This window comes from Alexandromys fortis, unplaced genomic scaffold, assembly GCF_014885135.2.
Source record: "Alexandromys fortis isolate MF-2015 unplaced genomic scaffold, M_Fortis_MF-2015_v1.1 scaffold_10, whole genome shotgun sequence".
Taxonomy (NCBI): domain Eukaryota; kingdom Metazoa; phylum Chordata; class Mammalia; order Rodentia; family Cricetidae; genus Alexandromys; species Alexandromys fortis.
Genome location: NW_026067895.1, coordinates 14,521,146 through 14,533,052, shown reverse-complemented (window position 1 = coordinate 14,533,052; position 11,907 = coordinate 14,521,146). Strand labels below are relative to the sequence as shown.

The 11,907-nt window shown below is 46.8% G+C and overlaps 1 protein-coding gene across 1 annotated transcript in view; it reads left to right on the top strand.

The window, feature by feature from the left end:
• The first annotated feature begins 3,830 nt into the window (after window positions 1-3,830).
• Window positions 3,831-11,907, top strand: part of Gldc (glycine decarboxylase) — a 69,565-nt gene continuing 61,488 nt past the window's right edge. Inside the window, exons 1-2 of the mRNA XM_050158318.1 lie at window positions 3,831-4,308; window positions 4,798-4,876. Of these exons, the coding sequence (XP_050014275.1) occupies window positions 4,045-4,308; window positions 4,798-4,876 (343 nt within the window). The 5' untranslated portion in view covers window positions 3,831-4,044. The remainder of the gene's footprint in view (window positions 4,309-4,797; window positions 4,877-11,907) is intronic.

Genomic DNA, 11,907 nt, shown 5'->3' with positions numbered 1-11,907 from the left:
GGGGCTGGAGAGATGGCTCAGTGGTTAAGAGCATTGCCTACTCTTCCAAAGGTCCTGAGTTCAATTCCCAGCAACCACATGGTGGCTGACAACCATCTGTAATGAAATCTGGTGCCCTCTTCTGGCCTGCAAACATACACACAGACAGAATACTGTATACATAATAAATAAATAAATATTTCTTAAAAAAAAAAAAATTCCGGCGAGGTCCTCCTTTCTTTGGGAGGGCAGACTTTTGTTCTGAAGAAAGCCCTAGGTAAACTGGGTGTGGGGATGCAGGACTGAGATTTCAGGAGTTCAAGGCTATTCTCAAAATTCACAGGGCGCACGCCTTTAATCCCAGCACTCGGGAGGCTGAGGCAGGCAGATCTCTGTGAGTTTGAGACCAGCCTGGTCTACAGAGCTAGTTCCAGGACAGGCTCCAAAACCATAGAGAAACCCTATCTCGAAAAACCAAAAAAAAAAAAAAAAAAAAATTGAGGACAGCTTAGGTTACGTGACACCCTATCCCAAAAGGACAAAAAGGGGGGAGGGGGAGAAAGGAGGTAGGAAGGAAGAGGAGAGGAGAGAAGGAAGAACAACAGGAAATAAAAGAGGAGAGAAGAGGGAAACGAGGAAGTAGAGAGGAAAAAGAGGGGAGGAGAGGAAGGGGAGGGATGGAGAGGGAAAGGGAAGAGAGGAAAACGGAGTAGCGGGTCCATACGTGCTTCACAAGTCCATGCACGGTTCTCTTTCATTTTCTCTTATTTAACAGAGGGGTATTTCTCAAGTCTTAACCTGAAACCTGGTGTGGTCCCTGGAAGCTAAGCCTTATACATGTGGGAGTCTCCTCAACCCAAGAGCACACTCCTTTCAAATCAGACCAGCAATTCAGCAAAAGTATCGTTTATGCATACTTACACATTTGTAGCTCCAGAAGTTTCTATTTCAGTTAAGTGGATCTTGCTGAGCTTCTTTGGATTGACCTTGTCTTTGTAGAAACTGAAGTGTCTTTTCCTCTGGAATCTAAGTTTGCATATATATAAAATTGTTTTTTCAGGCTTCTATGATGCCTCATCCAGTAAAGATACTTGCTGTGTAAGCCTGAGAATTCAAGTTCCATCCCTGGAAGATAGAAGGAGAGAATTGTCTCCACACGGTTGCCCTCTGACCTCCCAACACATGCTGTGACATCTGAGCACACACACAAATAGGCTTTTTGAGACAGGGCATCATCACTATGTAGCCTGGTTGGCTTGAAATTCACTGTGGAGACCAAGGAGGCCTGGAACTCACAGAGATCCCCCCCCCCACCCCCACCCTCCGCCTCCTGAGTGCTGGAGCTAAATGCTGACAAGGAGCTAAACGGAGGTAAACAAAGGCAGTGGTGGGTGGTGGCACACCTTTAATTCCAGCACTGGGGGCAAGGCGGGTGAGTTTCTGTGAGTTCCAGGACAGCCAGGGCTACACAGAGAAACCCTGCCTCGAAAATCCTCCCCCATACTCCCCATACCCCCCCCAAAAGAAAAAAGAAATTGGCTACTCAGAGTAAAAAAACTCCAAAGAAAGGTAACCAGTTGTTTGTTTGTTTGTTTTTCCTAAGCTAAAGCCAGAAATATCTTTGGTCCCCTAGGCAGATTTATCTTTACCAGAGGCCAGCAATGCCAAAAAAATATTTGGGGGCTCTGACCTCTTAACTGATTCTTAAATGATTTTAGGAGGGGAAGGTTAGAGTAGAAAAACTGGTCACAAGAATGGTCTTTCTGGCTTGGGTGGAGATCTAACATTCCAGTTGGTTCTGGGGAGGTGTACTCTCTTACCTTAAGCCAGGCTAAAGAGGTATTGATAGGTCCTTAAAGGGTTAATGTCTTTATGGTGAACTCAATATAGGACCTTCAAGAAAGGTATGGCCAATCTGCTATCAAAGAAGGAACTGGTCCAGCAAGCAAGGGAGACGCAGGGGAGAAAAAATTAGGTGAGGCAAGGCATCATACAGGCTAATCTGTGCAAAAATCCCCTATATAGACAAGAATTTCCTTGGACTCCGAACCTTCTGTCTTCACCTCCCAAGTACTGTTCAGGATAATCACATCCCAAACTACTGAGATGTCCTCGTTCCAATGTTCAGACAGAACACCAAATAATGATATAAAGTCAGCCTGCATGGAAATTTGGCAATCTACAGGATCAAACGTTAGCTTTAAATGATTTGTTAACTATTTTCTTCCTACAGCAATGGGAATAAAGAGATTCCTTCAGAGCACTGGAGTCTTTAGTTTCTGGACCTGTCATTGTGATCTACAATCTCTTCAGGGTGCTTAGCCCTCCCTACAGGTCTTTCCATTGGAAGGGCCTAATTTAGCAACTATCTGATCTATCAAAGACCTGCCCATAACAGGGACTTTAGTCACCCCTGATAGTTTAGGCAAGACTATTTCTTGTGTCTTTTCTAAGACTCATCATTTTCTCTTTTCCCTGCAAATATAAAATTACCATCAAGTTTATGTATAAAGGTCAGGTAGCCAGTCCCAGGTTTCCGTCTTTGGGGGGTCAGTTTCCTGAAGATGTTCTCACTTCAGTTACAGGTTTATTCAGGAAAACAAAATATTCAATATACCAGCAGTATACTCAAGTATTTCAAGTAAAGGCAAATTTAATTCAGGAACGGGTGCACATCAAACCATTGCAGAGGGGAGGAAGAGGGAAGGAGAACGGAGAACAGAGAAAGATCCAGTTACCTAATAAAGATAGGGTGTAGGTCAGTGTCAGAATCCTTGCTAGCATGTAGGAGGCTCAGGGCTTGTTCCCCATCATATCCTATCTCAAAGCGGGGCGGGGGCAGGCAGGAGAGATGGCTCGGTGGTTGAGAACACTCGCTGCTCTTACCGAAGATCTGAGGTGAGTTATCAGTGCCCGCGTGGCAGCTCGCAACAGCCCACAACTCTTCTTTTAGGGGATCCAATGCCCACTTGTGACTTCTGAAAGCACTAGCATATGAAGCGTTATACATACAAACATACATGTGTGTGCGAGCGTGCATGTGTGTATGTGTGTGTGCGAACACACACAGAGACAAACAAATAAAAACAAATCTTTAAGAAAAAAAGATTAAAGTGAGTCGGTAAGAGGTTTTAGAGGCTGTGCTCTTTGCCCGGCATTCGTAACTATTAAAAAAAAAAAAAAAAAACTGGGGCTGGAGAGATGGCTCAGTGGTTAAGAGCACTGACTGCTCTTCCAGAGGTCCTGAGTTCAATTCCCAGCAACCACATGGTGGCTCACAACCATCTGTAATGAAACCTGGCGCCCCCTTCTGGCATGCGGGCACACAGGGAAGGAATGCTGTACACATAATAAATAAATCTTTAAAACAAAACAAACAAACAAACAAACCCTTCATGTCCCCATAATGGTTCTCACGAGATGTGACCCTAAAATCAATAAGTGGAGACCAATTATTGTAGTCTTCCTTCACTGAGAAGACTACCTTCCGTCTTCCTTTTGTCTTAGTGGATTGGTCCAGGAACTTCACGAACTTTAGGGCTGCCCCCACTGTCCGTGCCACAAAGGGCCCTCCACGCTGCTAGTTGGCCCACGGAGCATCCTGAATCCCACGTCAGCATCCTGAACCCCAGGTAAGAAGCTCCGCTTGGGACCTCAGACACCTTGCTGTCAGTCTGGGGATTCCACCCTGCTGCTGAAGAGCGGGGAGAAGCAGGAGGAGGTGGGAGGAGAGGAGCAGAGAGAAAGGAAGGGGCCTGCCTCGCCTCCGCCCCGCAATCCACTCCCATTGGCCAAAGGCTTCCTGGCCCCATCCTACCGCCCGCCTTCGGGCGCTGCTTAAAGTGTGCGGAGCAGGTGCCTGCAGTGGAGGACGAACTTTGCGAGATTTAGCGCAGTTCGCTGCACCCATTCATTGCCCAAAAGGTCCACCCTTCGGTCCGGCCCGCAGTCGTTGGGAAGAGGACCCAGGGACTGCAGCGGCCACTCGCGGGGCACTGGGGCCAGAGGACGGCCGGAGATCGCCGCTGACCCTAGTGGGCTGGGGAGGCGACGGCGGCTGCGTCCATGCAGCTGTGTGCCAGGGCATGGGGGCTGCGCCTGGGCCGCGGAGTCGGGGGCGGCCACCGCCTGGCTCGGGGCGCGGGCTTGAGTTGGGCGCCGCAGGGCCGGGACAGCAGCGGCGGCGGCGGCGGTGGCGGGGACCGCGGCGCGCCTGGGGCCTCGCGCCTCCTGGAGCGCCTCCTGCCCAGACACGACGACTTCGCCCAGAGACACATCGGCCCGGGAGACAAAGACCGGAGGGAGATGCTGCAGGCGTTGGGGCTGGCGGTAAGGGCCTCCACCCTCCATCCTGCCGGGGCCCAGCCCGCCGGGCCTCCGAACTCCCACCTTGCCTCTTGCGTCCCGGGCCCCAGCTTGGAAGCTCGCTCGCTCTTAATCTTGGTGTCTTCTTAACTTTTCTGCTGTTCCCTCTCTCCAAAAGTGAACTTTAAAAAATGTCCCGAACTCCAGACGAATTTTTGCAGGGAAATGAGGAAGACCCCCTACTTAAGAGTACATTAATCCGGTCAGTTTCAGTTACAGACTAAAATCGAACCCGGAGTGGCGGATTTACCGTCCGGCTCCCTCATTTTTTCCTCCAAAAATTTTTTCTGTTGTCTGAAGTTTCACTTTAAAAGAAATCCTAATTAGACTATTTAGATGAGGTTCTTACCAGCCTTTGGAAATGAAAAACACCGAGGTGGCTGGCTCCCTTAACTCTGGCGTTACAACTCCCGGTCCTGCTCACCAACTTGCGTTTTGTTTTGTTAATTTTAGAGCATTGACGAACTCATCGAGAAGACAGTCCCCGCCAGCATCCGTTTGAACAGACCCTTAAAAATGGAAGATCCTGTTTGTAAGTGGCCGGGAGGACTCCCTGGGGCTCCACTTGCTCTGGCTTTTTTGCCTTCTATAATCCCTGGTGGTCCGGCTTTGGGGTAGGATTGCTCGGGTCTGAAAATATACAGTTCTTTACAGGCCCCAACACGGTGGGCTTTCTCTTTCCGGGGAGAATCTATGCAGCCCCTTCGTGGTCTTTACCCCTGGGCTGCGGGGGCAGCTACCTACAAGCTTCCCGCAGGAAGGCCATGCAAAACACACGTGGAGTCCTCTCCACTTCATTCTGCCTCGTTCACCCCCACCGGAAGAAGGGCTTTGAGGTCTTTTGAGCTGGAAGTGTCTTTATCTCTGTAGGTCAGGTGAGACAGGAAAAAGGAATCACCTGAAGTCATGCATTTGGAAGGAGATTTAAACTTGTCAAAGTTCTTTGCTGTTCCGTCTCACATCTCCTCACCACCACTAGCCGTCCCTGGCACACGCACGTACACACGTACACACACACACACACACACACACACCACAACCCTATTGAAAGGAAGCAGTGCTTTATAAATTCCGAATGATTTTTCTAGAAAAGCACACAAATATGGTTTAAGCGTGATTAAGGCGTCTCGGGCTATATATAAACTTTCCTTTTTAAATTTTTTAAAGATCTGTCTGCATTTAGCTATGTGCACCACGTGGGGTGTCGGAGCTTCTAGAAAGGAGTTCCAGACAGTTGTGAGGTGCGATGTAGGTGCTAGGGGCCAAACCTGGGTCCTCCAGAAGAGCAAGGCGTGCTCTTAACTGCTGAGCCATCCCTCCAGCCTGCCTCAGGAGAAGTGTTTTTAATGGTCTAAATATTGTTCTTTGGGGGCAGTATTTTTATATGGTATTGAGTTTCCTCTAGTGGGAGAAGAATCTCGCTGTCAAGAGCGAGGTCAAAGCTGAAGAACTCTTTAAGAAAGACAAAACCTGGTTCTCACATCGGGGAGATATTTCTCTTTTACTACTGCAGCTGGTTTTTTTGTTTTGTTTTGTTTGTTTGCTGTTGCTTGTTTGGTTTGGTTTCTGTGAGAGGGAATTTTAGATGCAAATCTGATTTTGTTTTAAAAGATGACGTGAACCTGTTCTGGCTGCAGCTGGGGGATGCTGTGCCACAATTCTGCCTAGAACAGTGGCCCTTATCTAAGGGCAGGGAGCTTGCTCACAAAGAAAACCACCTTCGAGACCTAGCGATAGCCACAAGCTTCACCTATCAGTTTCCAGAAATCAGAATTCTGAGACATCAAATGTGGAAAAAAGGAAAAGGTTGGCTTGCTTTTTTGCAACAAGGACTTTCTTGCAGCTCAGGCTAGCCTCACTTGGGATTCCCTGGTCTTAACTCATATGTTCACCACAATGTGGAACAACTATTTATTTTTGAGCTAAACAGTTTTGTAGGTGTAATTTGTTTGTGTCTTTTTTAAAGATAGGTCTCTCTATATTGGACTAGCCATGTATAACAGCTAGGATTCAAGGAGTATATTAGTTGTGTATTTTGTTTTGTTTTCTTTTGTTTTTCAAGACAGGGTTTCTCTGTGTAACAGTTCTAGCTATCCTGGAACTTGGTCAGGCTGGCCTTGAACTCACAGAGATCCGCCTGCCTCCGGGTGTTGGGATTAAAGGCGTGCACCACCACCACCCAGCCTAGCTGTGTATTTTTTTTTTAAATATTTATTTATTTAATTAGGTGTACAGCATTTCTTCCATGTGTGCCCGCAAGCCAGAAGGGGTGCCAGTTCTCATTACAGATGGCTGTGAGCCACCATGTGGTTGCTGGGAATTGAACTCAGGACCTCTGGAAGAGCAGGCAGTGCTCTTAACCTCTGAGCCATCTCTCCAGCCCCCTAGCTGTGTATTTTTAAAGGAAGTCATTGGATATTTGTGCAAATAAATGCCTTCTGAGACTTTTAAAGTCCTAATGCCTAGAATGTACAATATTGTCTGAAGTAAGATGTTCTTTTCAAAGCTGGGAAATTAATCAGTGTTGTCTCCCCTCTCTCTCTCTCTCTCTCTCTCTCTCTCTCTCTCTCTCTCTCTCTCTCTGAGATAGGGTCTCCCTTCCTATCTCTAACTGGCCTGGAACTCACTTTGTAAACCAGGTTTATCACAAATGCAGAGATCCACCTGCCTCTGCCTCTTGAGTGCTGGGAGAGCTGGGATTAAAGATCAATTTGTTTTGTTGATTAGTTCAGATGACTAATTTTTCCATCAAACGATCCTTCCCTCCTCCCTTGGACCCTTGGAACAGACAGGTTCTGCAAGACTTTAGGCTGGTTCCATCTGCTTAGTCTGAAGTGACTTGGAGAAAATATTCTACAGTCAAAATTCCCACCTCCCCTTTTCTGCAAAGCTTGCTTATTGAACTAAGGACCGTGCATGGGTGGTGTGAGGGTGAGGAATGCCAAATTCGCAAGACTTGGCTGTTTCACTCTGTGGTGTCATGGCTGACAATTGGCCTCTGAGGAAAGCGGGCTGGTTCTTGCTGCCTCCCGTGGGAGCACTTCGGAGTGGAGCAGCCTTACTCACAGCTACCTCTGAGTACTGATGCTTTCGTGTACTTGGAGGAATTCTGCCGCAAGGATTTGTCAGCTGTGGTGGCCGTAGGTGCAGGCAGCTAGCTGTCTTTGGTAGCCTTATTTTAAGTAGTGAGATGCTTGGGTTAATTCTTAAGCATAACTAAATAATCTTAAACACTTATATAATACTTCCCATGGGCACCTCCGAAAAGTGCTTTCTGTGTATTGTTTGTTTAATCCACAAACTGAGTCAGTCTTGCTCCTTCTCTCTCTTTTCTTTTGGAGACAAGCGTGTCAACTGGGTTGCCCACGTTGGTCACAAACTCATGGACTCAAGTTGTTACCTTCCCAGGTACCTGGGACTAGAGCCCCCCCCACACACACACTAGGCACAGTCACTGTCCCCTTTAAAAGGGAAGGAACCATGGTCTACAGAGGCCCAGGTCACAGCTGGCGACTTTTCTGTGGGAGCGGGATGCACACCAAGGCCATCTGCCTTCACAGCCCTCCCCAGTCACGACATTGCTGTCTTCACAATGCCCCAGGGAAAGCAGAAGACTCTTGCCCTGACTCTTCACAGGTACACAAAGCTTGCCAGGTGCCAACTGCCCCAGCAGAAACGAGACGGCAGGATGAGGGTGAGGGCTGAGTGCAGTGGCTTTCGGGCCCATCACCAGGGTGAGGAAGTGTAGTCACCCTGAGGGCCAGTGCTTGCAGGGATGAGAACTAACCCCTCGCTGGCAAGTCTGGAGGACCTTCCTGCAGGCAGAGGGCAGAGGGAGCTGCAAGTGAGGGCAAAGCTAAAGGGAGGGTCCCATCAGTCCTGGAAGAGAGCCTTCCGTGCAGACTTTCCAATCAGTTCATCCCTCAGTAAGTCTTATTCAAAGAAGCAAGCCGTGCCTACTGAGTTCAAAATCCTGTCAGTTTAGTTCCTCTCAAGGGAATTTCCCACCCCCCAGCCACAACCTTGCACCCAAATAATAATACATAAATTAGTTTAAGAAATTTATTTTAGTGGGAACATTGGCTTCCTGAATGGTACGAGCCGTGGTTTAATTATTTTGTATTTCTGCAGTACTATCTCTTAATATCACAATTAATTAAAAATTACTTCAGAAACCAAACGGATGGCTTGTTAGGCGTGCCGTTTTGCTGTGTAATCTTTCCGGTCAGGTCATCATCTAGGAGCCAGATTAAACTAGCCCAAACTAACCGGACAAACGGCACGGAGATTAAAGTTTACACAAAACCTCACACTGCTTTTCCTGGGCATGCTTTGGGGGGAGAGAGGAGAAGTGAACCCTCCAAGGCTCAACTTACTCAGCTGGAGCCGAACTATCAGGATGAGAGTTCTGATGGGCTGCTGAGAACTGAATGTTCTAAGGTGTGCTGGCAGAATGAATTTTTAGATAAATGTTTAATGGCAATGATCAAGTGTGTGGGGGGGTATTGTGCAATGTGGACGAGAGGCTGACTTCATCACCGAGGAGGGTGATGTAGTCCCCGAGCAGATCTGAGCACTTAGAAGGGGGCAGCGATCCTTCCCAAATCAGTTTAGTGTCCTCAGTCCATCCTGAGGTTCTCTCTCTCTCTCTCTTAGCTATTTCTGGCTCCTCCTGTTCCCAACTGAGATAAATATACCTCATTTATAACTAGGATCGTTTCAATTTTTTTTTTTTAATCTAATACCCGGGGACAGAAGTAAAGACAACCAAATGACAAAGTCAAGGTTATTTGTTAAGTACTTGTAGCAAGAATCAGACTTGAGTTTGGGGATTTGTGTGGGGATGAGGGGGCTTCAGGGATGTTCCAGTGGGAGGCTGCTGGCTTCCAGGACACCACATGCAGAAGGGCTAGTGAGGCACAGTGTCAAGGCACAGCTTTAGAAGAGATGAGTTAAGCATGTATATATGGTTTTCTCTGATTGTCCTTGATCTGACAGTGATCTTTGCAATGCCAGGAGTTGAACCCAGAGCCTCTGGACTGCTAGACACCCCAGAAATCTCAGTCTTTATAAAGTTTATTTTTAGCACTAAAGTATGTGTTGAAGTTTTCTTGGATTTTGATATGTAAAACCATAATGACCACACTGTTGAGAAAAATACCTAAATATAATTTTTTCTTAAAAAAATTATGTGTGGGTGTGGGGCTGGGGTGTGCACATGAGTGTAGGTGCCCTTAGAGTATGAAGAGGCATCTTGGATTCCCTGGCACTAGAGTTAACAATGGTTATGCGCTGCTTGACCTGGGAACTGGACATGTCTGAGCCATCTCTAGCCTCCATCCTCTTAAAGGGCCACAGAAGCATCCAGCATCGACAAAGATGTATCTTTTTTTTTTTTTTAATTTTGTGGTTAGTGAGATGAGTCTGTGTGTAAGGGCACTTGCGGCCAAGGCTGAGTCATCCCCAAGACCTACGCTTGGAAGGAGAGGATGAACGACACAGGTTGCTCTCTGACAGCTCATGTTCTCTGACATGACATCCTCATGTTCTCTGAGCACAGACAAAGTGCAAACTAGTCTTTTAACCATTATTTTGCATAAGCAACACTCTTTAACATTTTTTTAAAAGTGAACTGTTTGGAAAAACTGTAGGTGATCCATTGCCAGTTAGAGGTTACTGCCAAATTCAATGGTTCCTCCAAAAGACTGACTAATAAACTGCAGTCCCTGTGAGATGCCTGAAGTTCTGTTGGGTCTGCTCACCTTAACTTTTCCTCTTCCTTAGTTTTCAGTAGCCTAAAGGAATGTAGAGAGACTAGAAAGATGGCTCAAAGTTTAAGGGCACCCGCTGTTTTTTGTTTTGTTCTGTTTTCTTTTTTGTTTTTTGAGACAGGGTTTCTCTGTGGTTTTGGAGCCTGTCCTAGAACTAGCTCTTGTAGACCAGGCTGGTCTCGAACTCACAGAGATCCACCTGCCTCTGCCCCCCGAGTGCTGGGATTAAAGGCGTGCGCCACCACTGCCCGGCTGCACCCGCTGTTTTGGGAGAGAAATGGGGTTTGGGTCCCAGCACCCACATGGCAGCTTACAGCCACCTGTATAACTCCAGTTCCGAGGGACTTACCTGATGTCCTCTTCTGGCCTCTGGACACCAGGCGTGCCTGTGGATGAGATATGTACGGGCAAAAACACTAATATACATACATTTTAAACAAGGTTTTAAAGATAGTTGCAGAAACAGTTTTTTGATACAGATTTCCTGTATATCTTCTTCCCTCACCTCCCACCAGATTGGTCAGTTTGACGATTAACAGACCTGTTTTTCCTTTCTTCCTCCCTTTCGCTCTTTCTATCTTATGATGGCCTCATCCTTGGGATTGCCTTGTCTTAGCCTCCTGCATGCTAGAATTGGTGTGCACCAACATGGATGGATTCCTATCAATTCATGTTTGCCCATGTCCATAGTTACCTATAGTTTACCCACGGGGCTAAACATAATGTCTTATGGAGCAGCGGATAATGATATCGTATGTTCTAGGAGTTGGGAGCTGTACCATGGCCTGTATTGATCATAGTATTCGACAGAAAAGCTCCATTGCTTTAAAACCCGCACACAATCCTGAAACTGCTGCATTTATCCTGATTTGTACCTATTTCCTACATAATACTAACTTATGCTGAATTTAATATAGCTTCAAAAATATCCAGTGCTACCAAAATCATCCATGATGCAGCATTGTAGATACAGTGTTACTCCTGGAGCTCACTAAGATATAAAGGACCCTTTGTTCATATATGAAATTCCCAGGACTATCCAGCTTTTTTGTTTTTTTTTAAAGATTTTATTTATCATGTATACAACTTTCTGCCTCCATTTATGCCCACATGCCAGCAGACGTGCCAGATCTCTTTACAGATGGTTATGAGCCACCATGTGGTTGCTGGGAATTGAACTCAGGACCTCTGGAAAAGCAAAAAAAAAAAAAAAAAAAGAAAGTGCTCTTAACCACTGAGCCATCTCTCCAGCCCTTTTTTTGGGTTTTGAATTGGTGTTTCCTATGGCCTCTGTCATCAGTAAGTGGTTGATTGCAGTTACCAGATCTGTTTCCATAGTTTCCTCCCTTAGCTTTCTGTCCTCATTTATCACGAGGCTTCTGTGGAAGGCATTACACGGGCACTGGTCATACTAGAGCCAAGTGATAGTAACGATAAGGTCCCCGACAGGAAGGTCAATGCTGGATAGTCTGCAAATAGGATGGGTACTGAGATTATGGCGAGGGCAGAGGTGAAAGTATGAAAACACGTTGACTATTTGAAGAACGCTGGATAAACTGTAAGAAGACTAATGACTGGGGCGTATGGGAAGCAGAGGATGGGATGCCGCTCTGGAGGATTCGGAGGCAAAACGTTTACATAGCATACGTTCAGTGTGAGAGTTCTGCTCTACCCGGAAATGGACATCAGGAAGAAGTCCAGATCCTCAAGGAGATGGAAGCAGGGCGTGACAGGAGCTTCAGACTACTGCAGGTCTGACACTGGTAGAATGGACCAGAAGTGACAGGAAGAC